General features: G+C 39.2%; 7 protein-coding genes and 1 non-coding gene across 9 annotated transcripts; 3 read left to right on the forward strand and 5 right to left on the reverse strand.

The window, feature by feature from the left end:
- Positions 1-1,672: 1,672 nt before the first annotated feature.
- On the forward strand, positions 1,673-4,893 carry LOC106294517 (pentatricopeptide repeat-containing protein At1g10910, chloroplastic). Its single transcript, XM_013730085.1, has 10 exons — positions 1,673-1,929; positions 2,010-2,094; positions 2,403-2,663; positions 2,742-3,044; positions 3,165-3,269; positions 3,460-3,559; positions 3,647-3,966; positions 4,049-4,225; positions 4,296-4,424; positions 4,530-4,893. The coding sequence occupies exons 1-10, from the start codon at positions 1,673-1,675 to the stop codon at positions 4,782-4,784; spliced, it is 1,992 nt and encodes a 663-aa protein (XP_013585539.1). The 3' UTR covers positions 4,785-4,893.
- Positions 4,878-6,951, reverse strand: LOC106294521 (serine/threonine-protein kinase SRK2A-like). Of its 2 annotated transcripts, none has more exons than XM_013730088.1 (9): positions 6,748-6,951; positions 6,522-6,596; positions 6,308-6,409; positions 6,084-6,137; positions 5,911-6,003; positions 5,723-5,815; positions 5,468-5,572; positions 5,288-5,388; positions 4,878-5,184 (listed from the first exon to the last, which is right to left on the reverse strand). In XM_013730088.1, exons 1-9 carry the CDS (start codon positions 6,865-6,867, stop codon positions 4,965-4,967), a joined length of 963 nt encoding a protein of 320 aa, XP_013585542.1. In that variant the 5' UTR covers positions 6,868-6,951; the 3' UTR covers positions 4,878-4,964. The 2 variants fall into 2 exon arrangements, with proteins under 2 accessions (XP_013585542.1, XP_013585544.1); XM_013730090.1 differs by having other exon boundaries at positions 5,021-5,176.
- Positions 6,952-7,160: 209 nt separating this feature from the next.
- On the reverse strand, positions 7,161-9,491 carry LOC106294520 (serine/threonine-protein kinase SRK2A). Its single transcript, XM_013730087.1, has 9 exons — positions 9,116-9,491; positions 8,952-9,026; positions 8,755-8,856; positions 8,563-8,616; positions 8,386-8,478; positions 8,191-8,283; positions 7,938-8,042; positions 7,763-7,861; positions 7,161-7,675 (listed from the first exon to the last, which is right to left on the reverse strand). Exons 1-9 carry the CDS (start codon positions 9,233-9,235, stop codon positions 7,337-7,339), a joined length of 1,080 nt encoding a protein of 359 aa, XP_013585541.1. The 5' UTR covers positions 9,236-9,491; the 3' UTR covers positions 7,161-7,336.
- A 209-nt stretch (positions 9,492-9,700) lies between these two features.
- LOC106294519 (transmembrane 9 superfamily member 1) lies at positions 9,701-13,148 on the forward strand. The gene is made up of 12 exons (XM_013730086.1): positions 9,701-9,987; positions 10,208-10,400; positions 10,474-10,578; positions 10,695-10,712; positions 10,812-10,909; positions 10,983-11,135; positions 11,255-11,389; positions 11,510-11,676; positions 11,811-11,905; positions 12,000-12,373; positions 12,475-12,748; positions 12,830-13,148. Exons 1-12 carry the CDS (start codon positions 9,904-9,906, stop codon positions 12,895-12,897), a joined length of 1,764 nt encoding a protein of 587 aa, XP_013585540.1. The 5' UTR covers positions 9,701-9,903; the 3' UTR covers positions 12,898-13,148.
- A 257-nt stretch (positions 13,149-13,405) lies between these two features.
- LOC106294522 (ferredoxin-1, chloroplastic) lies at positions 13,406-13,998 on the forward strand. Its single transcript, XM_013730091.1, is given in 2 exon segments — positions 13,406-13,698; positions 13,701-13,998. Coding segments are annotated over 2 exon segments (444 nt in total). The 5' UTR covers positions 13,406-13,460; the 3' UTR covers positions 13,907-13,998.
- Positions 13,999-16,936: 2,938 nt separating this feature from the next.
- LOC106344307 (bifunctional dethiobiotin synthetase/7,8-diamino-pelargonic acid aminotransferase, mitochondrial-like) lies at positions 16,937-21,508 on the reverse strand. The gene is made up of 18 exons (XM_013783710.1): positions 21,394-21,508; positions 21,122-21,343; positions 20,171-20,175; positions 19,990-20,064; positions 19,840-19,946; positions 19,660-19,771; positions 19,477-19,575; positions 19,315-19,395; positions 19,060-19,180; positions 18,837-19,009; positions 18,629-18,723; positions 18,329-18,441; positions 18,094-18,240; positions 17,838-17,971; positions 17,630-17,761; positions 17,416-17,550; positions 17,211-17,323; positions 16,937-17,113 (listed from the first exon to the last, which is right to left on the reverse strand). The coding sequence occupies exons 1-18, from the start codon at positions 21,506-21,508 to the stop codon at positions 16,939-16,941; spliced, it is 2,154 nt and encodes a 717-aa protein (XP_013639164.1). The 3' UTR covers positions 16,937-16,938.
- A 666-nt stretch (positions 21,509-22,174) lies between these two features.
- Positions 22,175-22,248, reverse strand: TRNAR-UCG. The gene has a single exon. It is a non-coding gene; the product is annotated as a tRNA-Arg (tRNA).
- Positions 22,249-22,546: 298 nt separating this feature from the next.
- Positions 22,547-24,280, reverse strand: LOC106294100 (dnaJ homolog subfamily B member 5-like). Its single transcript, XM_013729713.1, has 3 exons — positions 24,069-24,280; positions 23,232-23,950; positions 22,547-22,998 (listed from the first exon to the last, which is right to left on the reverse strand). The coding sequence occupies exons 1-3, from the start codon at positions 24,204-24,206 to the stop codon at positions 22,548-22,550; spliced, it is 1,308 nt and encodes a 435-aa protein (XP_013585167.1). The 5' UTR covers positions 24,207-24,280; the 3' UTR covers position 22,547.
- Positions 24,281-25,799: the final 1,519 nt, after the last annotated feature.

Consider the following 25,799-nt stretch of genomic DNA (forward strand, 5'->3'; position numbering starts at 1 on the left):
TTTATGGTCTAAGCGATTTCTTCATCGTCAATCTCTATGACTGTGGTCATCATAGAGTTCGATGTTGTCATCGATTTGCTTGGACCATTACAAAGAAGAGCCAATAATTTATGTATTCTGTGTGATTTATAATCAAGAAAACAAAGGAGAAGAATGAGAAGCACAGAGGAGGAAGATAATCTTTGAAAAACTCTATCGACTCTTTTTGTCTTTTTAACAAATATAAATTTAACGGGTCTAAGACTTCAACATAGAGACCATTTATAAGCTTCTATTTTTTTTTTTACCTCAAGACAAACTGAAGTTGTTTAAGTGCCTGTGAATACGTATTTCCCAACAAAGATAGTGTCACCTTTCTTCACTGCCTGAAAACATCAAACATGAACTATAAGCAAACACACTAAACGCTTGACTAGACATATGATATCATCTCATTCTCATAGTTAAAAAACGTTTGCAATCCCATTAAATAATGGGAAGGACTATAGAAACTGTGCACGGAAAACAGAAACTGGAAAAAATACCTGATCATCCAAGTAAAGCATATCGACGCCCATTAATTCACCACCCTTCTTAACATTCTCGCTTCCCAAAAGCAGAGTAAGCGTGTGACAACGGTTCAAATACAACGCCCTGTCTTCAACTTAGAAAGGGAGATCTGGGAAGCAGCCATCGTTCTTGCAGGAGTTTGTCTGAACTATGAGTTGGAAGCAGCGGTGAGTCTGTGAGAACCATCAAGCCTGAAAAGCTTATTTATAAGATCTGAATCGCGAAGAATCTGAAGAGATCAAACTTTCTGAAGTAATGTGAAATAGTGGAGGTCGAATTAACTGAGATTCATTATAAGGCTTAAAGGCAGCATGGTGAAGCCGTTACAAAGATATGGTGTGCGACGAAGAAGCTGCGATTAGGGTTCAACGAAATCGGTGTTGAAGACGATACAAAAACGTTGTTACTTCTAACTCTGAGCCACACTAACCAAGAGACCAAATACAACCATTATAGAAAACCTACATAAATATGCATTATAGAAAGCCCAAAAAAAACATACTGTAAGTGAAGCTTCATCGCAGGAGGGAGTGAGCTGACGTGGTGCATTCTCATTCCTAATACGACACTGACGTGGCAGCACCAGGAGAAGGGAAGTTCCAGCTTGCGTGCTGACGTGTCCGAATGCAGGTTTCCTACTGGACGATTTTCCTATCATACGTAGATGACCTAACCGAGACTCATATTCTCCTTTTATTATTTGTTTGATTTTTATCTTTACAACCTCTTTTTCACCTCACGTTTGGAGGTGCTCTTATTATGTTTTATCGAAAAAACTGTCAGTATGTTAAGATGAATAGTAAAAAAAACGGAAACTACTTCACGACTTTTATGAAAACTTTATAAGATTTAACTTAGTGGTTTAATGTAAGTTGGAAAACCTACAAAATTTGTTTTCCTGCTAAATAAGCACAAGTAATATGCACGATGAACCAAAAGTAAGGCCCGTTGGACAATCACTCTTTAGGCCATGTTAAAAGCCCAAAAGGCCGAAACAGAAAGCCTGCTTGATCTTGCGAAACACGGACTCGTACCGTCCACGTGGACCCAAACACAGATCCGGTAAGATACTTCTCCTCTCTCCCCCTGCCTTTACTCGGTAAGTAGTAGCTCGAAGAAGAACATGGAGACGCCAGTTCTGGGTTTCGAACCACGGTGTCCTCATCTCTTCAACACCAACTCTCGCCCCTCTTCCTCTCTCCCAGCTTCCACCCTCTCCGTACGAACTCTCACAGCAGCTACCGTCGTGAAATCACCGGCGACCGTAGTAGTAGTAGCAGAAGCTCCTCGCACAAAGCCTCACTCCAAATCCTTCCTTACGAGAAAATCCGCAATCTCTGAGATTGAACAGTCCCCTGACTTCCTCTCCTCTCTGCAGAGGTAAAGCATCAATCTTTTTGCTTCCTAACTCTTATGATGATGATAGTCTCTCGTCAATTTTAACTCCACACCCTCTGCAGATTATCTAGAGTTTTGAAAGTCCAAGACTTGAACGTGATTCTTCGCGATTTCGGAATCTCCGGACGATGGCAAGATCTTATACAGGTAAACTATCGATTTAAACTTTAACATAAAAGATTCATAAGAACTAGGAATCTTGGACTGGTGGTGATTAACTTGAGGGCAAAAGTCCTATACGGTAAAACTACCAGGGTTCGAGTCCCGGCCAAAGCCCAATACGATAAAACCACGAGGGTTCGAGTCCCAGGCCGATAGAGAATTAACATTTCGGCATCACCAGCGCTAGAGGACCGACTATTCAATCCGTACCACTTATGTGGGCCATAATACCCCGTATAATTAAAGAAAAAAAAAGATTCATAAGACATAACTTTTTAAATGTTTTTGGGCAGCTCTTTGATTGGATGCAACAACATGGTAAAGTTAGTGACTCAACTTACAGCAGCTGCATCAAATTTGTGGGAGCTAAAAGCGTCTCAAAGGCTCTAGAGATATACCAAAGCATCCCTGACGAGTCTACCAAAACCAATGTGTATATATGTAACTCCATCCTTAGCTGTCTGGTGAAGAACGGGAAGCTTGACAGCTGCATCAAGTTGTTTGATCAGATGAAGCGAGATGGTCTGAAACCAGATGTTGTCACTTATAATACGGTATGTCATTATATGCAACATCTTGTTTTTTTTTTGTATAGGTTTTATAATATTTTTCTTCTTCTTTGATGTGTGTAGCTGCTTGCAGGTTTCATCAAGGTGAAAAATGGGTATCCTAAGGCTATGGAGCTCGTTGGAGAGCTGCCGCATAATGGGATAAAGATGGACGGTGTGATGTATGGGACTGTCTTGGCCATCTGTGCTTCGAATGGTCGATGTGAAGAAGCTGAAAGCTTTGTCCAGCAGATGAAAGATGAAGGTCATTCGCCCAACATGTATCATTACAGCTCCTTGCTCAATTCTTATTCTTGGAAAGGAGATTACAAGAAAGCTGACGAGCTGATGACCGAGATGAAATCAGTAGGATTAGTGCCAAACAAGGTTTGTCTTTGTTAATTCTCTTCTCATGCAATCACATTTGTTGTTATTATATGAGAGACTGGTTCTTTCAATGTTTTGATTCCTTGTTTCTCGTATAACTCTTATCTGCAAATTTGGCAGGTGATGATGACAACTTTGCTTAAGGTTTATATTAAAGGAGGTTTGTTTGAAAGGTCAAGAGAATTACTCTCTGAGCTTGAATCTGCTGGCTATTCTGAGAACGAGGTAAAGCTCACTGTATATACTATAGAAAAGAGCAATATCATGTGTGACGATCAACGCACAACTTTCAGTTACATAATTACATGATAGAGAACATTGCTTATTGGTATAGCTATATTGATTGATGCTCATATAGTGTTTCTTTATAGTCTACAATCTTTTTATGTTAAGATAAAATTATTTTTTTCTCTAGATGCCATATTGTATGCTGATGGATGGTCTTTCAAAGACGGGGAAGTTAGAAGAAGCAATGACTATCTTTGATGATATGAAAGCGAAAGGTGTTAAATCTGGTATGTTTATTTAGCTGATGATTAGTTAGCTTTCATATTTTATTTTAACACATCACGACTCCAATTTATTTTTTTTTGTTTTTACAGATGGCTATGCAAACAGCATCATGATAGCTGCTTTATGTAGAAGCAAGCGCTTCGAGGAGGCAAAACAACTTGCGAGGGACTCTGAGACCACTTACGAAAAATGCGACTTGGTAATGTTGAACACAATGCTCTGTGCCTATTGCAGAGCAGGAGAAATGGAAAGTGTTATGCGGATGATGAAGAAGATGGATGAGCAAGCCGTTAGTCCTGACTACAATACTTTCCATATCTTGATAAAATATTTCATCAAGGAGAAACTGCACCTGCTTGCCTACCAAACCTTGCTTGACATGCATAGTAAAGGCCACCGGCTTGAGGAGGTAATAACTAGCAACAAATGCATTTTTTAGTGTTCTACTAATAAGTTGCAGTCTTTCTCAACTTATGTTGTAAATTTTGCAGGAACTTTGTTCGTCCTTGATTTACCATCTCGGTAAAATTAGAGCTCATTCAGAGGCATTCTCAGTCTACAATATGCTGAGATACAGCAAAAGAACTATATGCAAAGATCTGCATGAGAAGATTCTTCACATTCTAATCCATGGGAAACTCCTTAAAGACGCATACGTTGTAGTGAAGGTTTGAAATCCCTCTCTATTAGGCAAATTTTAACGTTTGGTCTGAAGCCGTGGTGAAAAATGTGTATCAGGACAATGCAAAGGTGATCTCACAGCCTACTTTGAAGAGATTTTGTAAAGCTTTTATGGTCTCGGGGAATATTAATTTAGTGAACGATGTTCTGAAGGTCTTACATGGTTCTGGCCACAAAATCGATCAGGTAAATAAAACCAATAGGGAACAATTTGATTGAATCTATCTATTACACGTTGGCTTGCAGAGACATTGCAGACTTACAGTTGAACTATTTGCTTCTGTTTTGTAGGTTCAGTTTGAGATTGCGATTGCACGATACATTTCACAGCCAGATAAAAAGGAATTGCTTCTTCAACTACTACAATGGATGCCTGGTCAAGGATATGTTGTCGACTCCTCGACAAGAAACCTTATTCTTAAGCAATCTCATTTGTTTGGTCGGCAACTCATCGCAGAGATCTTGTCCAAGCATCATATCGTGTCAAGGACGATGGTAAGATCTCGATCTGAGCTGAAGTTTAGTAGAGGTCAGAGAGGTAGATAAGAATGTAATAGATGTATGTACTTTGTGTCACGAGATAGATAACAGAGAGTAGTAACATTTGTAGATGTGCTTAATGAATCGAATTTTACATAAATATATTCATTTTTTAACAAAACCAACAAGAACTTTCATATTACACTTCTTCGCGATATCTCCTTCTCCATACTATTCTTCATATTGTCACTCTGCATCTCCTTCCTTTTCTCCCCAGCCAAAGCCTCCAATGTGTAGAGAAACAGGCGGAGGCGTTTTAGCATCATCCACTATCTTCATGATCTCTTCAACAGTCTGGACGGAGAAGCTTTGGCTCTCTTTACTGAAATATGCAGCTTGAGCCGTCTCTGTGAGCTCCCTTGGTAGATTTTTCAGGAACCATGGGTGTTTCTTGATATCTGCAATACTAATTCTCTACGGATCAACATGGCCAATGCCACAAAGCAACTTAAGAGTCAAAGCTATCTCTCGAAAACACATGTGGCTTCTCTTCATTTATATAAATATACCTCGACTGGTGTGGCGATAAATATAAGGGAAAGTGGAGATGTATGCCGTCCTGTGAAGTACGAACGTCGTCTGGGATCTTGTACTGGACATCCTTTATGTTCTGTAAAATAAACAAGATGACAAATTGGTGAGGAAGATGTGGAATGCAAAATACAAAGCGCCTAAAGAGAGAGACCTACTTGCATCGTTTTCCCGAAGTTTCTGTGGTCGTTCTCGTCTTCAAATGGGCGTGCTCCAACCCGCATGACATAAAGAGTCACCCCACAAGACCATATATCAGCCATCTAAAACAAGACCAGATTCACGAAGATGGATGTTTCAAATTCAGAGAAAAAGTAAAGACCATTGGTTCCATTACATGTTACACCATCTATTGCCAGTGTGCATGAAGGCCTGGTTTACCAAGCCGTGGAGGAGGACAAAGAGAAGCTTACCTTGCCATCATATTCGCCGCAAGTAAAGACCTCAGGTGGGACATAAGCAGCGGTTCTAGTTTTCGTGCTTGGACCGCCTGAATGCATCACAGACTACAATAGAAAAAAAAGAAAGATAACTTACGAAAGATGCTCTCATAATAAGATTTCAAAACTTGGAAAGTTTCTCTTATGAATGCGCCACAAACCTTAGAATAACCGAAATCACATATTTTCAGACATGGTTCGGGACTTCCATCAAGGAACGTATCCTCGAGTTTCAGTTCTCTATGGCACATTTTCTGCGACAACGAAACAAATTCAATTATCTAGAAGATTGGTAGGTAATCTTCCTCAAGCCAATATCTTTTTGCTGCCTTACCATAGCATGGCAGTAGCTAACAGCTGATATAAGCGGTTGGAATAAGTATCTCGCCTGGAACAATAAAATAATATTAAGGATTAGAAAGTAGCAGATGATAAGTTACACATCTTACAATTGTTTTGATTGTGCAAATAACAAATAAGAGAAAGATCCACAAGTTTCTCTCTTCTTCCCTACCTCCTAATCTACTAACCTCACATAAGTCAAAAACCAAAACTCACATCATCCTCGCTGAATCTTCCAGCTCTCCTTATATGCTTATAGAGTTCACCACGAGCAGCATATTCCATGACAATGGCAAGATGGGTTGGAGTCAACACCACCTGTATGGAAGATGAAAGCTATGAGGTTCACCTCTGATACCAACTCGAGTATAACAACCTTTTCAAAAATTACTAATGATGTACAAAGATTTAACAAAACAATGTCACTGACCTCCTTTAATCGGATTACACTCGGATGGTCAAGTGATTTATGTTTCATGATCTCTCTTACCAAGTCCTCATCAATCTGTATCCCAAACAAAAGCCAGAAAATAATAAATTGCAGATCTCAGATGATTACTTGTGTTTGCTTCATCTGGGAATCAGAAATCAGACATCACCAGCTCATAACAACATTAGCAACTACACACACACATACAAATTTTTAGAGGAAAAACCTTTGAGCCACGCTCGATGAACTTCATGGCAACAAGTTCTTTGGAGTTTTTGACCCTCATGAGTCCACCCAATTCGATATATCCAGCACCTATATCTTTCACCACCTCGTACTTCTCCATTATCGACAAAACTCAACTCCACTTTAAAAGCCCTACCAGCCAAAAACCTGTAGAATGAAACCACCACAGCTAATAAAGATGAAGGAAGACTTGAAGGTGTTAGTATTCTACAAGAAATGAATAAACAATAAGAAAAAGAAGCATTGACTTTTATCGGTGAAACGCTACGCTCGAATATTGTAATCTCTGAACCAAACATACTCTCACTCTCTACCTTTGCTGATGGCAAAACTCAGAAAGAGAGAGGAAACAAGAAATCTAATTTACAAGTTGAGGTCGCAATGTTCACTCTGTAGGGATTCATAATCAACCACTATTTGTTCTTCTTATACTGCGAATTTTACAAATCTTCAAGAACCCAAACCAAAGCATTGTTATTGGCAAAGACAAATAAAAAAAAAAAGATGCTTTTACGTTTCAGCAAACCAACGACAACTTCTTTCTTACACAGACACAAACCAAAAAATATTCAACTGATTCTCACTTCTCCGCTTGCGTGTACTTCCTTTACAGTCTTCTCATATTCATCTTCTTCGTCTTCCTCTTCCTCAACCTCCTCTTCATCCACCTCCTCTTCCTCTTTCCCCTCTGAATCTCCCTCTCCTCCCCAGCCAAAACCTCCAATGGAACGGGAAACAGGCGGAGGCGTTTTGGCGTCATCCACTATCTTCATGATCTCTTCAGCGGTCTGGGCGGAGAAGGTTGGATTCTCTTTCTTGAAATATGCAGCTTGAGCTGTCTCTGTGAGCTCCCTTGGCAAGTTCTTCGTGAACCATGGGTGTTTCTTGATTTCCGCAATGGTTATCCTCTGCCAAAACAACAACAGCGTAGCTCAATTGTCAAACAAAACCATCTTTTTATAAACAGTTTGAGCTCATTTGATTGATGTGTATACCTTGAGTGAGTTGGCCACAAATATACGGGAAAGGAGATGTCTGCAATCTTGTGAGATGTGGACGTAGTCCGGGATCTTGTACTGAACAGCCATGATTTTCTGTATAACAACAAGAATCACACATTGATGAACAGGATGCAGCACGAGATATATGGCTCAGAAGAAGAAAACCTACTTGTATTGTTTTCCTGAAGTTTTTGGGGTCTTCCTGGTCTTCAAAAGGGTATGCTCCAACAAGCATGACATAAAGAGTAACACCACAGGACCATACATCAGCCATCTGAAAGAAGAAAAAACAATTACAAATATTACCGACTTCCATAAAGTTAACGTGAAGAGCATGACAGTTTCATGTTAATTAAGTAAAGTTCATTTCAATGAGCATGATGCCTAATTTTACCAAGACTCAAACTGAAATAAGATTTTACCTTGCCATCATATTCTCTCCGAGAAAGGACCTCAGGTGCAATATATGCTGGAGTTCCAACAGTTGATTTGGGCCTCGAGTGCAGTAGAGAGGACTACAAAAGGACGAATAACAATGCTTTTACGTCAATGGGGAAGAACAAAAGAGGATCTCATATAAAATGGCAAAACTTGGGAGATTTTGTATAATGACAGACCTTGGAATAACCAAAATCACAGATTTTGAGACGTGGAGCAGGACTTCCATCAAGGAGTGTATTCTCGAGCTTCAGATCTCTGTGGCATATTTGCTGCGACAAGGTGACAACAGGATTGATTAAAAAAAATCAAAGGGTCTAGAAATCTCCCAATTCATATATATATATTTGCCTTACCATAGCATGGCAATAGCTAACACCTGATATAAGCTGCTGGAAGAAGTATCTCGCCTGGAAAAGAGAAAAGAGATTTAGAATGTATAATCACATATAAGAAGATTCACATGTTTTTTTTAATATTCTTCTGGCTCTGAAAAAAACACTAAGCAAAGCAAAAGAATGGCCAGAATTTTAAAATGCAAAGCTGACCTCATCCTCACTGAATCTCCCAGCACTGCAGATACGCTCGAAAAGTTCACCACCAGCAGCATATTCCATGGCAATAGCAAGATGAGTCGGAGTCAACACCACCTGTATGGAAGATAGATAGATAATAGCTTTGTGATTAAGTAAATCACCAACTTCAGTAAAAATGCTTTGAGTATGTGGGAAAAAAAAGACAAAACCTCCTTAAAGCGGATGATATTAGGATGGCGAAGCGATCTGTGATTGATAATCTCTCTTGCCACGTTCTCATCAATCTGCTTCCATTAAATAACAAAGCCTAATGAGAAAAACTAGCTCTCCTCCAATCAGATAAAGATCATGAGTAATTGCGGAGGAGAGGGACCTTGGGACCACGCTCGATGTACTTCATGGCAACGAGCTCCTTGGAGTCTTTCACCTTCATGAGCCTCGCCACTCCGAAATTCCCAGCTCCTATGTCTTTCACCAGCTCGTACTTCTCCATCTTCGCTATTCTCTATATCAACAACCCTAATTACAAAAATTAAATCTCCAATTTCTCGTTCAAATTCCTACCAAGCTAACGTGAAATCGTGAACAACGAGGACCAAAAACAAAACAATCAGTATCCAAAAAATCAAGGATGCGATTCCGAGATCTCGCGATTCGCAGAGCAAAAGGAAAGCGATAACGATGATTGAGATTTGAACTTTTTCTTTTGTTGGATTTTTTTTTTTTCTTCTTCTTCTTCTTCAGATAAATAGTAAATGATGATGAGAATGAGGAATCTCCCATCTCATGAGATGCTTCCTTTTTTTAACAAAGTGGGACCCTCAAGTTACCATGCTAATAACAAATTCACTCTAGATTTTATATGGGCCTCTAAACTAATAAACGAAGCCCAATAAACTAATTAAAACCGAGCCCAAAGCCATACTACTACTCAGAGGATCGATCTCTACCGAACAAACTGTGTGCTTGCTGCTCTCTTCTATTTGGTTTGGTCTCTCTCGATCGATCGCTGCCGAGAAACGAGAGCGAGCTGCCTGCTAGCACTAACATGCAATTTGCGCCAATTTGAATCAGATCATCGAACCTACTTATTGCTCTATCTAACGCATTCCCATCACCGTCTCCGTCATCATCAGATCTGATCGTCCGCCGGGTTTCGCGATGCCGTCTTCCAACACCGCCGCCGTATTCCTTCTCCTCGTTTCTCTTCTCGCAACCTCTCTCGCCTCTGATTCAGATCACAAGGTTAGACTCGGATCTCCACATTCCGTTTTTTTTTTTTATAAACAGCTCGAATCGAGTTAATGTGGCTGTAGATCTCGTGATTTGCATGGTGTTTGTTTATGAATTAACTTTTGTTTATTTATTGGGTCTGTTCCTTTTCGGATGGGTCGGATCCTGGAGCTCCATTGTACATTTCAGTCAAGTCAATGTTTTTTGTTTTTGTTTTGTTTTGCTTTTGCAGTATCAAGCTGATGAGCAGGTTACACTGTGGGTGAACAAAGTTGGGCCATATAACAATCCACAAGAAACGTACAACTACTACAGCCTTCCCTTTTGCCGCCCCTCTCAAAACGATGTTCACAAATGGGGCGGTCTTGGTGAAGTTCTTGGTGGCAACGAGCTCATTGACAGCGAGATCCCTATCAAATTCTTGAGTATGTTTTACTAATTCTTAACATTGCTAGTTATCTTAGCTGTGTTCTGATTACAGTTACTCTTTTTCCACAGAAAATGTTGACAGGAACGTGATCTGTAAGCTTGAACTCGACCAACCTAAAGTCGAGCATTTTAAAGATGCCATCGAGTCTAGCTACTGGTTTGAGTTCTTTATGGGTATGTTTCACATTCCCTTTGTACTTATTGGCTGCTGCTGAAGTAGCTTGTAACCTTGTTTCTCATTTGGTGGCATCTTATTTGCGTGGACTTTCATCGGGTGGTTCTAACTTCAGATGATCTGCCTTTGTGGGGTATGAGTTTTTATATTTTTACTTGTTATATCCAAAATCAATCATTTTTCTGTTATAGTTTTAGAGAGTGTTGATACTACTGTCTCATCGCTATTGTAGGATTCGTTGGTGAGCTGCAATCTGACAAAAATGGTGAAAACGGCAAACATGTCCTCTACACGCATAAAAACATCATCGTCAAATACAACAAAGACCAGGTCGGTTGTCGATACAATAATATGAATATCATCTGAGCTACATGCACTGATATTTAATAATAATTTTTTATAGATTATTCATGTTAATCTCACTCAAGACAACCCAAGGCCACTGGAAGCAGGGAGGACAGTGGATCTGACGTATTCTGTTCAATGGATTCCAACCGATGTCACATTTGCCCGCCGTTTTGATGTGTATTTGGATTATCCGTTCTTCGAGCACCAGGTAACTTTTTGCTTGTTATCTTTTGTTGTGATTGGTTCACAGTTTCACAATGCATTCATCTCTTCAAAATGTTTGTTCAAGCTTTGTAGGCCGTCTAAGCGTTTTTTTTTTTTTTGCAGATCCATTGGTTCTCCATCTTTAACTCGTTCATGATGGTTATTTTTCTCACCGGTCTTGTCTCAATGATATTGATGAGAACTCTCAGAAATGATTACGCGAAGTATGCTCGTGAAGATGACGATCTCGAGAGCTTGGTGATGTTTCCTCAGCTTTTATTTGACATAGCTGCACGATATTTTACGCTTGTCCAACACTTACTTCTTTATTTTTTGAGGCTGTAAAACCGTTTCTGACATCCGTATTGATGCCCACAGGAACGGGATGTAAATGAAGAATCTGGCTGGAAGCTTGTGCATGGGGATGTGTTCAGACCACCATTTAGTTTAGTTCTTCTCTCAGCTGTTGTTGGCACAGGTGCACAGTTGGCGTTGCTTATTCTTCTTGTCATATTAATGGCCATCGTAGGGACTCTATATGTTGGGTACGTATTACACTCTTCTTCTCACGTGCCAACCTCTTTATTCTTTGTAGTACTTTTGGTAATGCTTTTATATTTGGCAGCAGACCTCAGCTTGTTTGTTTGATCCTGCTAACATTGTATTCTGATTATTTCAGGAGAGGAGCAATTGTCACAACTTTCATAGTTTGCTATGCTCTGACATCCTTTGTCTCTGGTTACGTGAGTGGTGGAATGTACTCAAGAAGCGGGGGTATGACCTTTTCATCTTGGCAGATCTCTCTCTCTTGTGTTACCTTTGATAGTTTGATTTTTAAAATTTTATTTTAAATGTCTGATTTGTTCAGGTAAGCACTGGATCAAGTGCATGGTCCTCACGGCTTCTCTATTCCCCTTTTTGTGCTTTGGGATCGGCTTTATCCTAAACACAATTGCCATATTCTATGGATCCCTTGCGGCTATTCCTTTCGGGACAATGGTGGTTGTGTTTGTGATTTGGGGTTTCATTTCCTTCCCATTAGCCCTCCTCGGGACAGTCGTTGGGAGAAACTGGAGTGGTGCTCCAAACAATCCATGCCGTGTAAAGACTATTCCTCGTCCAATCCCTGAGAAAAAATGGTACTTGACTCCATCGGTTGTCTCTCTGATGGGCGGCTTGTTGCCATTTGGAAGCATCTTCATCGAGATGTACTTTGTCTTCACATCCTTCTGGAACTACAAGGTAATAGTAGTTGCTTTTATAAGAACAAAGCTATAAAGCAACTACTTCAAGAAGACCCACTGTGTGTGATGCTTTTTTTCCTTCCCTTTTGTGTTTGACAGGTGTACTACGTGTATGGATTCATGCTGCTGGTGTTTGTGATTCTGGTCATAGTGACGGTCTGCGTGACAATAGTGGGAACTTATTTCCTGCTGAACGCTGAAAACTATCACTGGCAATGGACTTCGTTTTTCTCTGCTGCATCAACGGCTGTCTATGTCTACCTCTACTCCATCTATTACTACTACGTGAAGACGAAGATGTCCGGATTCTTCCAGACAAGCTTCTACTTTGGGTACACCATGATGTTCTGTCTTGGCCTTGGAATCCTTTGCGGTGAGAACGCTCTCTCTCTTCAAAATTAGCGTTTGGTGTTACTGGTCTTGAGTAAATTTTCTTTGTATATAAATCTTGCAGGAGCGGTTGGATTCTTGGGATCAAACCTGTTTGTAAGGAGAATCTACAGAAACATCAAATGCGACTAGAGGAGATATCAATAAAGAGGTAAAAACCATCGAGTTGAGAAGGAAACTTGTTATGGTGGACATACATTATATATAAACGCCAGTAGAGAGGGAGAATATATAAGTATTCTTCAATGGGGTCTTTGCGTTTTTTTTGGTAAGTGAACTGTTTTTCTCTTTAGATTAGAATTTGAGTGGGTGTAATATACAACAACTACTACTACCTGTAATTTTTTCCCCTGTTCCTTATAACTTTACTTTCACTTGGAACATTGAATGTGTGTCCTTAAGGAGCAATTGGACAAGTCTAGAATCATCCAAAGTCCAAGTATTCTAAATAGTGTGACTTGTCCCAAGCCCAACCACATATTAACTAATTCTCACCAACATAACAATGCACACATGTAACACACACTCACATAGAGACAATACTCCCAAGAAGATAGCAGTAGCGCCCACGTATCTTGCGCCACGTGGCGGATAGCGTTCAAAAACTCAGCCTGTTTTTATACTCCATCTCAACAAAGGCCACACGCTCTCACAAATAGGAAGAACAAGAAGAAGATTAATCATCTCTTTCGGCAATGGCTTCCACTGCTCTCTCCAGCGTCACCGTAAGCACCTCCTTCCTCCGCCGCAAGCAGTCACCAATCAGCCTCAGATCACTCCCCGTGGCCAACACACAATCCCTCTTCGGCCTCAAACCCTCGACCTCTCGCGGCGGCCGCGTCACAGCCATGGCTACCTACAAGGTGAAGTTCATCACACCAGATGGAGAGAAGGAAGTGAAGTGCGACGGTGACACATACGTCCTCGACGCGGCGGAGAGTCCGGAATGGATTTGCCGTACTCATGCCGTGCGGGAGCTTGCTCGAGCTGCGCAGGTAAAATAGTGTCTGGCTCCGTTGACCAGTCGGACCAAAGCTTCTTAGACGACGACCAGATCAGCGAAGGGTTCGTTCTCACGTGCATCGCTCGTCCAACTTCTGATGTCGTTATTGAAACCCATAAAGAAGACGCCATGATTTAAATTACTCAAAAAGTATTTCACTTTCTATCGAAATCATCACATTAGAGAGTATGTTAGATGATGGATAATAAGACTCATGTCATCCTTTTCGATACTCTGTTTCAGTGTTACAGTATTTTACGTGGATGTCAAGTATTTTTTTTTTTTCTGAAAGAATGTAAAATTAATTTCAATAAAAGAAAAATTTACAGTAAATGTGCCTTTGTTGAGATGTATACTAATTACAACTTGAACAAAGCTTCAATAAGAAATAAGTCCTCCTAAACAACTCAAACAGTGTTTCTCCACCATCACCATTATGTTCTTCACTCCCACTTGCTCTCCCTTCCATTATAAATTTATATTAAGGCTGCTTCCAACCGATGCTATCGAATGTTTCAGACAGATATTTCTTCGAAATAAATGTTTAATCATTCCAAGAAGGCCTCTTTCACCCCATATTTTTATTTTATTTTATTTTAATATCTCTGTTTTCTTTGGGATTTGGTTCAGATTTTTAATCAATGATGCAAGGTGCAGTACAATTGCAGCCAACGGATTCGCAGAAGCTGAGTGGTTCCGATGAGATAATAATAAAGGCTGAAGATTTGGAGAGTGTTTCTGCGTCATCTTCTTGCTGTCGTATCTGTCTGGAGAATGATAGGGGCGATGAATTGATATCACCGTGTATGTGCAAAGGCACTCAGAAATTCGTTCACCTTTCCTGTCTCGATCATTGGCTGAAGATTCGGAGAATGTTTCTGCTTGCTGTCGTTTCTGTCTGATGGAGAATGATGGCGGCGGCGATGAATTGATATCACCGTGTATGTGCAAAGGCACTCAGAAATTTGTGCATCGTTCGTGTCTCGATCATTGGCGATCGCTCAATGATGGAAGCTTTGCTTTCTCTAACTGCACCACATGCAATGCTCAGTTTCACCTCCCTGAGGTCGAGCAGCCCGTTGGTGATTACTTCACCGTCTGGCATGCGTTTTTGATGTTGCAGTTTGTGAGTCGATCTCTTTCTCTTTTGTCTACATATTGCTTTCTTGTTGCTCCTGTTTTGGAATCTTGACCTGGTTTCTCATTGCTGAGACCTCTTCTTGATTGTTGACAATTATATATTCATAGGCTGCTGCCTTGACGGCCGTGATGACATACGTGATAGATATTCACGGAAACTTTCGCAACTCTCTCAAAAATGAACAGGTTATTGGTATACTGGCTAAACATCCCATCCTGTTTTATTATTCCATTGGTGAGTCCTGAATCTTTCATCTTTTTCCAATAAATTGAATTCCCCAGCGGTATCTAGAAACCTAACACGCTCTTTAAACATTCTTCGGATTTGTAATTAATCATCTTCGGGATGTATGGGTTTCTTTGCCTCATTACACTATGTATGTATTTTTCCTTGCGTCGGTGGGGTTTTTAAACTTATGAGACTATTCTTTAATTGCAAGTAAAAACGTTATATGGAGTTTCGCGCGCTTAAAAAAAAAGAGGTAAAGTTTATGCAGCTTTCTTTTCTTTATCGCGGGGTTGTAAGAGCATGTTCAATGGGGGACCCCTAATTGGGTTCTTAATGAATACTAGATCGTTTTTCCGCATTACGCGCGGATAATATATTTTTAAATTTTTTTTCATATTTTTTTCACATGTAAATTATCATCTTAATTTTAGATTAATTGTGTTTATTTAATCAATTGCAACTTACTATTTTTACTTTCATTGTAAATATTTTGTATAAATGGGAAAATTTAGTTTTAAAATTTTATTTATCGTTTTAAAATTTTATTTATATTAATCTCAAATAAGTTTCTATTACATAAAATGAAAAAGAGTAACCTGACTATCACAGTAAAATTAGGAAGATAGTTTGAATTACTTTTCTTTTATTATGTTTGGCAAACTTTACTTTTGTATAAGATTTGAAACATTTTAGGGATTAAAATTTCATATAAGTAAACACATCAGAACAAACAAATTTGTTCAATAATGCACCTGCATTTATTATTATTGTTTTACGTAAATTTTATAAAATTGATGATTGATAATTGTTTTAAAACTGAAACCGTTTAAAATTTGTCTATGCATTATTAAATAGTAAAAATATTAAATTATAAAATAATATTAATATTGATTGGAAGTGACGTAATAATACTATTATTAGTGACCAATAATTTAAATCTAGAAAAATTATTGATCCGTACTTTGATATTTCTTAGAAAAATTATTTATTCACCGACCAATAAAAATCCGCGAGCTCATATTCAGTAGCTGAAAAAAAAAGAAACAAAATAATAAAAAATTGTCAAATTATATTATGTTAAAAAAAAAATAGTACAAATTTTTTATAACACAAAACAATAAATCCTAAATCCTAAACATTAAACTCTAAAAACTAAACCTTAAATTTTTGGGTAAATCCTAAACCCTTGGGTAAACCCTAAATCATTGGGTAAACCCTAAGTCATTGGGTAAACTCTAAACTCTTTGGTAAACCCTAAACTATAGGGTAAATCCTAAACCCTAGGGTTTAGGGCTAAGATTTAGAGTTTTGCTCACGGCGTTTAGGATTTAGTATTTAAGATTTATTGTTTAGTTTTTAAGATTTAGAGTTTAGGATTTATCCAAAAGTTTAGGGTTTAATGGTTAGACTTTAGGACTTAGTGTAATTTTACTGACAGCGTTAATAATGTTTTAAAAAAACTCATTTTTTGGAACTAGTACTATTTTTTAATTTATTTTTACTTTTCTTTTAGTTTTAAAAACAGAATATAACTTAGCAAATTTTTGTGATTTTGCTTTTTCTAAAATATATATATATATGATATGACGGATAATTAGCTGGTGAACCCACGTCCTCTAGGGTAAACAAAAAAAACTCTTCTTAGAATGTATATATGTTGTTTTTGTAAATTTGTTCTAATATAATTTTGATAACATTATAGTAAATAAGTGTTATGTGGCTTTGGACTCCTGTATATTGGAACACAATTATGGATAAACTGTTTTCTAATTAAATACAATATTAAAAACAATGTGGAGTACTATGCCCTATTAAATTCTCCAAACCTTATGTAGAGCTTAGACAGCAATTCCCGGCAAATTTCAGGAGACGTGCAAGGGCCACACATGAGGTACACGACGTTTCCTAGAGGCCGCATGAAGATTCCATCTTCCCTGAGCATCTGTAAAAGAGACTTTGCGTACAACGAAGCATACCTAAAACACATGCAGAGCAAAACACAAACCATATGAGATACCAAAAGTCTGGTTCTTCAAGACAATGCTTTTTAAAAGAGATTCAGTAGATCTTTACCTGGAGTTGGAAGCATCTACTTTAAGTTCTAGAGCGAAAAGGGTTCCTATTACAACCACCCTTTGAACCGCACTGTGACATGATATTTGCTGCACCAGTTCTTCATCCCACAGCTGCACAAAAACATGTGTACGGTTGAAACCCATTTAGAGATGTTTGATTACTGATCATCTGACACAAAGATGTTTATATTTTGTCTTAGTACCTCTCTTAAGATTCCTCTTTGTGGGATGATGTTATGGCTAGTCTCTGGATCTTTGAACCATTCGATGGCTTTGGCGGCTGTTGCGCATCCCATAGCATGAGCTGAGTATGAGTGACCATGAAGCAGTGCTTGAAGCTACAACCAATAAAGAGGATTAGATATCTTCAAGCGGAAGAAAAGAAAAGCATGAAGATGGTTCTTCTACTTTTCTTACCTTTGGATCTCCAGAAAATGAATCAAACAAAGCATCTGTGGCAAGAGTTACAGTCAAAGGAATCATTCCACCAGTCATCAGTGTGGCGTAGCAAGCTATGTCTGGTTTGCAACCGAGAAGTTCAACATGAGTCTTTGGTAATATCATTGTAACTTTGTTAGCAGAATGAAAATATATAACACAAGATGACATAAAATATATATACTACCTTTACTCCAAGACACCAGAAACCTGTGAACACTTCATCGAAAATTACTGGAATTTTTCTGTTCCTGCACTCGTTGACCAGAACTCGTTGGAAGAGAGGATCAACCATGTGCATTCCCCCAGCACCATGGATCACTGCAGATACAATCAGCCACCTTAATAAAATAGTAGTTTGAATCTAGCAATTTAGATAGCACGATGCTAAGCCTTACTGAATATCTGAAGTCATACTTATGGATATACTATCATAGTCATACCTGGTTCTATTATCAGTGCTCCAACATGGGCGGATTGTGTATTTCCAGAATACTCTTGTAGCTGTTTTGATACATAGGCCAAATAGGTTGTTGCAAGAGTTGATGTGTCTCTACTCTTGTCGAAAATCTCATCACGAGTGCTGAAGGCTGTAAGAGTTTGGGAGTACTAAATCACACAGCTAAAATATATGTAAAGGAGGATAACAGAGAGAGGAGAGGAAATTATGATATTTACTTCCATATTCTTCTGGGGCTATTTCAGCAAAAAATTCAGGGAGAGAGAGATTCCAAGCTCCATTGAAGAGGATATCAGTAGGAGGATCCAGAAACAGACCTTTTCCAGTATACCTACAAATACAAAGATAGATGCAAACCTAATCAAAGAGAAGCAAGACAATGAGAATATTCACAGGTGATGTAATCATGATATCGTTCATCCTTAAGGAATGATATTTCTATCTAAGCAATAAAATTCAATAGAGAATTTTCAAGTCGGAATCATGAAAAGCGATAAAGAAAAAAACTCCGTCCATACCACGGCTGCTGGAGGAAGCCTGTGTAAGGTGATGGTGCTTGTGCTTCCATTGCTCCTAAAGTATCCCCATGGTAAGACCCCCTAAGAGCTAGGACCTAAAAATACAACGCACATCTCAGTAAGTACACACTGTTTAAGTCTAACGTACGCTAACAGATACAACATTAAAGCGTCTAAGTATCATTGAGCACTAGCAAAATGGTTGTACCTTAACCACAATATGTTTTTTCTCATCTCTACCCTCAGAAAATTCCAATAGGGTCTCATGATCAACACAAAACTTACGAAACGCCACCTTCAGAGCAATTTCGATAGCTGTGGATCCATTATCTGAGAAGTACACTCGAGAAGCCCAGCATGCATGTATAAAACTAATTAGCCCTCCCATCAATGCTTGAAAAAAATAATAGAAACAATGTGAGAGAAGAAACCTTTTCCCACTCCATCTATCAAGAGCTCAGCACATTTCAAGGCAGGTTCATATACATTCTCAGGGAACATAACATGCCCGAACCTAGCAGCAGTGTAAGCCATTTCTCTAGCTAGCTCAGCCTGCAACCGCCTAAAGAAAATTTCAAAATAAACTTCAGAAGATTCACCACAAAAAAAGATAAGCATTAAGATACAAAACAATAGGCACAAATGACCTGGAAAACAAGATCGGGAAAACAATAGGCACAGATGACCTGGAAAGCAGGATCTGGCCCCTGTGTCCACCAGCTAGCACAAGCATCAAACTGCTGGGTAATAGAATCGTTACCAGAACCCTGAAAATGACGAAAGTGGCAAAGTTCTAGATGAGCTAAAAAAATGTGGGACATGTTAAAAATTGATCTTTGCATACAAACCTTGTAAACTGAAATTTTTTCACCACAGCGGGAGTCAATAACCGTCACAGTTTCTTCAGGCACAAGTTTATGCTGAGTAATTCCCACATTCAATCTGGTCTGGACCAATCTGATAAAAAATATTACACATCAAAACTGAGTTCCTCGATACTAAACACAAACGAAACAACACAAAATCACAACCTGGTAACGTTCTTTCAGCATCTGGAGATTGTATTGCTTATCACCTCTTAGCTCCTGGACAACATTAGGGTTCAAAAGGAACGTCACGAGCGGTGCAGCCCTTCCTCCATATCTATCACCAGAAACATTCATCATCAACCAACCAACCAACAAAGACGAAAGAGGCAAACTTTCACAGACATTATTATATCTTGGGGAGCGTCTTCTGTGTGGTGGAGACTTTTGTTGGTCTTGTTCAGAAGCTCGATCTTGAACTTGAGGATCTGCTCATCAGGGTAAAGCGGATGCTTTTGAAGGAATTCGAGTATATGAAAGACCAGGTGTCTGTACCTGGCCATTTTGGCTTGATTGACCATCTTTCTTTGAATTTGCATCCCCACCTTTTGCTGATCCCTTTGTGTCACCCTATTGATAATTAAAAAGAAGATGAGCGACAATTCAATAAAAGTTGATACTTCTCTGAAAACTATCAAAGATCTGCATCACCCAAAACATTTTCTCAGTAAAGAACCTTAACTACAGAGAATTAGAACACGAAACAGGATCAAAAGACCTTAACTTTTCAATCAACCCACCAAACTGCAAAGGAGACTCGTCGAGGGAAAAACACATTTACCATTCCTCATCTCAACACCCACCGACTCGAAGGTATCGTCGGAGGAGGTTCGGAATCAGGTTCGGGATGGCCTTGTTGATTCATCATCGAGAGAGAGACATAGTGAGAGAGACATGGAGGAAGAGATAGAGACGGAGAGATGTTTGAGCAAAAAAAAAGAGACGAAGAGATGAAGAGAAGAGACAGCTCTTCCACACCCTAATTAGTTACGAGGCGTTGAAGAATGAAAACTTGAAGAAAAAAAAAACGGCTGGGAATCGAGGAAGATGAATCATAGTCGAAGTTGATTTCGATGTGAAGGTTAATTTGTGGGCTAAGGGATGAGCCGAAACATAGCAGACGTGGCAGAAAAAATGATTGTTATTGGATGATTTAATTAGATGACGTGGATAGCTTTAGAGGGGAGGATATTCTCCTTTTAGTATAGTTTAGATTTAAGTAATAAACTTAAATTAAGAACTTTTGTTAAGAGACAATGATTTCGAATGCTCCAATGGTAAAACCTAATTAAGAGTTATTAAAATTTTACACAAGCAAACAAATTTCACTTGATTCTTCCACTCCCAAAACTTCACTTCAGTCCTCACTTCAGTCCGTGACTTCACTCTTTTTAACTTATCTTTGTTGTTCACGCGTTCAGATAATGCCACCAACTCTTTAACTCTATACGGACTTTTATAAGAACAATAAGTCCATCACAAGAAACACAAACTTAAACAAACTACATTACACAACCGGAACATACAATAACATAACTCCACTATTATGAAACAGGAAATGATCAAGCATAGATACTTAAAAAGTAAACATCCCTTGTACTTGTACATAAACAGGTTTGGTTCTTACTTGATCCAATCAAGAAAGCCAAGAGAAGCTTTCCAGTGGACTGAACCACACGGCGCAGATCAGTTCTAAAGAGCAACAGAGGAACAGCTAAAGGGAGCAGGAAGTTCAAGACAACAGCAAAAGCAGGAGAGTCTGAAGAAATGATCGCAAAGTTACTAGCTGCAAGACCAATCAGTGTGCCAGAGGCCACAAGAACATAGACAGCAGAGCCAAAGTGTTCATCTTTCATATACAAGATCAAACACTAGTGTTATAAAGTTTCGAGCTTTTACCTCCCCAAAACAATAGTTTCACGTCTTCTTCTTCATCATCGTACTCATCACCATAACCAAGCTCAACATCTCCTCTGTACCCAGGCTCACTCCCGTACCCAGATTCGTTCCCCATCGGGTCTACCTCAACCGCGAACCCAAACCCGGAAGCCTCCTTCTCTCGGCTGGAATCCCGCCGCTCTTGCCGCGATCTCCTACATTGGCCAGTAAGATAAAGAACAACCAGGGATATAAATGAATGAATCAATCACGCAATACATAAAACAGTCCAGCAAGGAACACTTACGGAGTGTTGAATCAATGGAGGAGATCAACATACAGAAAGGTGAAGTGATGAATCGAGAGAGAGAAGAGATAAACTCAAAACTCTCTCAAATTATAACACGTGTCTCCTAAGAGGTGGTTCTTCCAGCCCTTATCTAAGATCCACCTCTTAAGTAATTGTTGTTTTTCTTTTTTTTTTTAATTACAAATTAATCTAAGAACCTACTTAAGAGTTTCCGTTAATGGTGGTCTAAGTATGTAAATGTATAAACTTGTATTTGTATGTTTATGAGCTGAAGCAACACTACAGAGGTGTTGAAATGATTTGATTTTTAATGAGTTATATAGATAATTGAAAAAATTAATGTGTTTTTTGTTAAACTACTCCTATTTGAATATCGATAGTGAATACTATAAATAGTGAAGGGATTAGTGTTCCTCTAAGTTTATCGCTGCTTCAATTTCCTAGAAAGTTAAACTCCAAACATGTATAAATATCTCAAAATACTAAAAAAAACGACCACAGTGGGAGTCGAACCCACGACCTTCTGATCCGAAGTCAGACGCGCTAATCCACTGCGCTATGCGGTCTATGAATTTGAAGCTGAAAACATTAATTATATAGAGAACGTATTTTTTTTGTAACAAATCGAGCAATACCTAGCCATTAGTCACAAGAAATGCCAACCAATTCTTAAGCCTCCTTCATAACTCATAAGAATGTCAATAAACTAAAAGAAGACAATTGTATCATCCACATCAAGAATCATATAACAACAGCTCACTCTAAGAAAAATATAATAAAGCCTCAAGCCCTCAACTCGTAAAACTTATATACAAAGAAAAAGACATGAATTGAATGGCATGAAACCCGTATATAATATCAACCTTTAAGCCCAAGAACAATCTTTCAAGACCTCATAGGCAATTGATCGTTGTTCTTCGCTCAACTTCTTAGGAAAATTCACTAAAAACGTGATTCTCAAGTCACCTCGTTTACCTTCTTCTTTAGCATTAGGCAAACCTTGACCTTTAATAGCCTTCACAAACCCATGAAAGATCACTTCTCCTACAGATACCGACATCGACTCACCACTCAGTAACGGCACCGAGAGTTTGCATCCAGTCAAAGCCTTTACAAGTGGAATCTCGACCGCAATCTCTAAGTCGTCACCACGTCGTTTGAACAGAGGATGTCTCTTTTCTTCGACCACGAACGTGATGTCTTCAGGGAGGTAGCCTGGTTTCTCGTTACCTACTCCTTCGAATGTGATCTTTGTCCCTTTCTTCCATCCCGGTTTGATGTTCACTTTCAACGTCTCTTCTTGTTTCCTAATCAACCTGTTCATTACAGAACACAATGAATGGACCAAGGCAAGATAAACACAACCACTTATGGCCGGATCTGAAATTTGTGAATTATAAACATTTTTAAAAATAAATAAAAAAAAACATTTTTAATATTCAAAGAATTATTAAAAAAATTAGAATTTTTGAAAACCCAAAAACTAATGTGCCTGCAACCACTAGACCGAACCAAACTTAAAGAAAATGAATGAGTTTGAGAGACAAACCCTTCATCGGTGATGATGTCCCTAGTGATCTTGATGTTCTTGACTCCACCATGGCATAGTTCTTCCAACGTACACTCGAGCTTTTTCTCCACAGCCGGCGGCTTCTTCGGCTGCGTCGACTGAGAGAAAACTATCGGTGTCGTGCTCCTCCTGCTCACGCTCCTCCCAACTGACCCACCCGTATCCCTCTTCGACTGCTGTCTCGTGCTCGTGCTCGTGCTCTTTGAAAACGACGTCGTGGACCCTGATCTCCCGTCTTTATCTCTCTTGCTACGGCTCTTCGAAATAGTCTTCGGAGAAGACGGGGTAGAGCTCGGAGGGGACGTTAGTCCCTGCGCGGAGCCAAACAAATCTCCCAAGGTCTGATCTTTCCCTCTCGGGCTCGTGAAAGGCGACGTCATCGGGCTCGCGTTGTTGGAGACGGGGCGTGATTTGAGTCCGTGTGTTCTCCCTACGCCTCCGTGGCTGCTGCCGCCGCCGTCGTCTCTGCGGCTGGTGGTTCTTGAGAATGTGGAACGGCGGTTGGAAGAGGCGGAGGAGAGGTAGGTCGGACGAGCTTGCGGCGTGTGGCTGCGGCGGCTGCTGGAGTTAGATAAGAGAGAAGAACGGCGTTTGAAGACGGAGCTATCGTCCATGCTCTGTAACCGGAGACCTCTCCGAGCAGCGATGAGATCATCCTCCTCCGCGAATTTCTCCTCTAGATATTTCTGGTGGATCGTCTGAAAAAATGTAATATCAAATTCATTACATTTTTTTTTTTAATCCAAAATGATCATAAAAATCAGATATTTGGAAAATTGATCAATGTTTCGATTTGTTGAGAGAGAGGAGACGTACGGAATCATTGTCGGAGTGAGAGTCGGTTTTGCGATGAGAAGAGAGAGGGTGCAGTTTTGTGACGATTGATTTGTATGCTTTGCATGCTGTCTTGGAGATACCGAAGAAATCTGTCGCCGGCGATCGTGGAGTTGTCATTGCATCGATAAGAAGAAGAAGAAGAAAAAACTTGATCGGGAAAATGGCGGAAAGAGAAAAAGACAGAAGAGAGAGAGAGAGCGAGATTAGGAGAATTTTGTCGTGCGTAGGAAATAATTGCCAGACAGACACGAAGAGCCGAGATGTTTGGCCTCCCGCTTTTATTAGGATTCTTTTTTTTTTCAATTTTAAAATGAAACCATGACTAAAAATGCTGTAAACCATTTAATTGAATTAAATATCCGGGAGCCAACTTTTATAAAATTGATATCTTTAGTTGTTGACTTTGTTTTTCATTCTCATCATATGACTTATCTCATTTTGTTTGATTAATCTTTTCAACGGTGTTCGATACAAATATTTTTCTTAAACGAAAAGACGGTGTTTTCTTTTTGAGTAAATAAATTTTAAATTTTCGACGGTGTTAGATGCAAGTATTTTAATTAATCCGTTCAACGGAGAACTTATTAAAAAAATGTATTTATCTTCAAATTTTCAGTTGATATCTCGGTAAATATTCTTCGTCTGAAACTTGTAGTATGTGATAGAACTATATATTGTTTAGAGTTGAAAACTTTGCAAAAGAAAATGATGACAAACAAAACGACTACTAGGTGCTTTATCTCTTGGGCTTGCTTTGCCTCTCTTTTTACTGCTTTTTGGGTTTCACAAGCCCAAAAGTTAACAGTTGGCCTATCAAATCAAACCCAAACCCAACTATTCAACCAATTAAAATTCATTCCTTTCTTGTCAATAACCAATTAAACATTCTAATGCCTGAAAACCGAAGGTTTAGATCTTTTCTGTTAAGATCTCACAGAAGATTTGTGAGAATGTGTTGTATATTTTTTATTGCTTACACCACTATATATAGTGGTTCATACAAGATGGAGTCAAAGGGAGAATTGATTACAAAGATACTCTACATAATGACATGGTCAAACTCATAAAGACATAAGGTTAAATGAGTCTTCCATGTGGCTGAATGTAAACCTCCAATGGACTCTAGTCTTGAACTTGTATGGTCTAGGTTATGGACCATCCACTTCATGATTCATAACACTCCCCCTTGGATGCCATAACCATATAGGGTTTGTAACATGCTAATGTTGCCTCATTAAAACCTCTCTTAGAAAACCCAAAACCCAATGTGGTAAAAAGGAAACCAAAGAAAGGGAAAATAGTACAACACACATTACTCCCCCTAATTTGGACATCACTGAAGGCCCTTGAGTCTTCGCATGCCAATCTGCTGCGTGTGCTTCCTGAATGTGCTGGTGGGCAATGACTTGGTGAAGAGGTCGGCTGAGTTCTCACTAGACCGGATCTGAAGGACGTTGACCTCTCCAGCTTTCTGCAACTCATGGGTAAAGAAGAACTTGGGTAGAATATGTTTGGTTCGGTCACCTTTGATATACCCGTCTTTGAGTTGAGCAATGCAAGCTGCATTATCTTCATATATGATGGTCGGACCCGTTGGGTCGCATATGGACGCATAATGTGGTCCTATACCTTTTGTTCAAAGATGAACTTCGATCTTATAGCTTATCTTTATGATAGCTTATTCATTCATACCACAGCTTGGTTGGTTCA

Source organism: Brassica oleracea, chromosome C5 (genome assembly GCF_000695525.1).
Source record: "Brassica oleracea var. oleracea cultivar TO1000 chromosome C5, BOL, whole genome shotgun sequence".
Lineage (NCBI taxonomy): Eukaryota > Viridiplantae > Streptophyta > Magnoliopsida > Brassicales > Brassicaceae > Brassica > Brassica oleracea.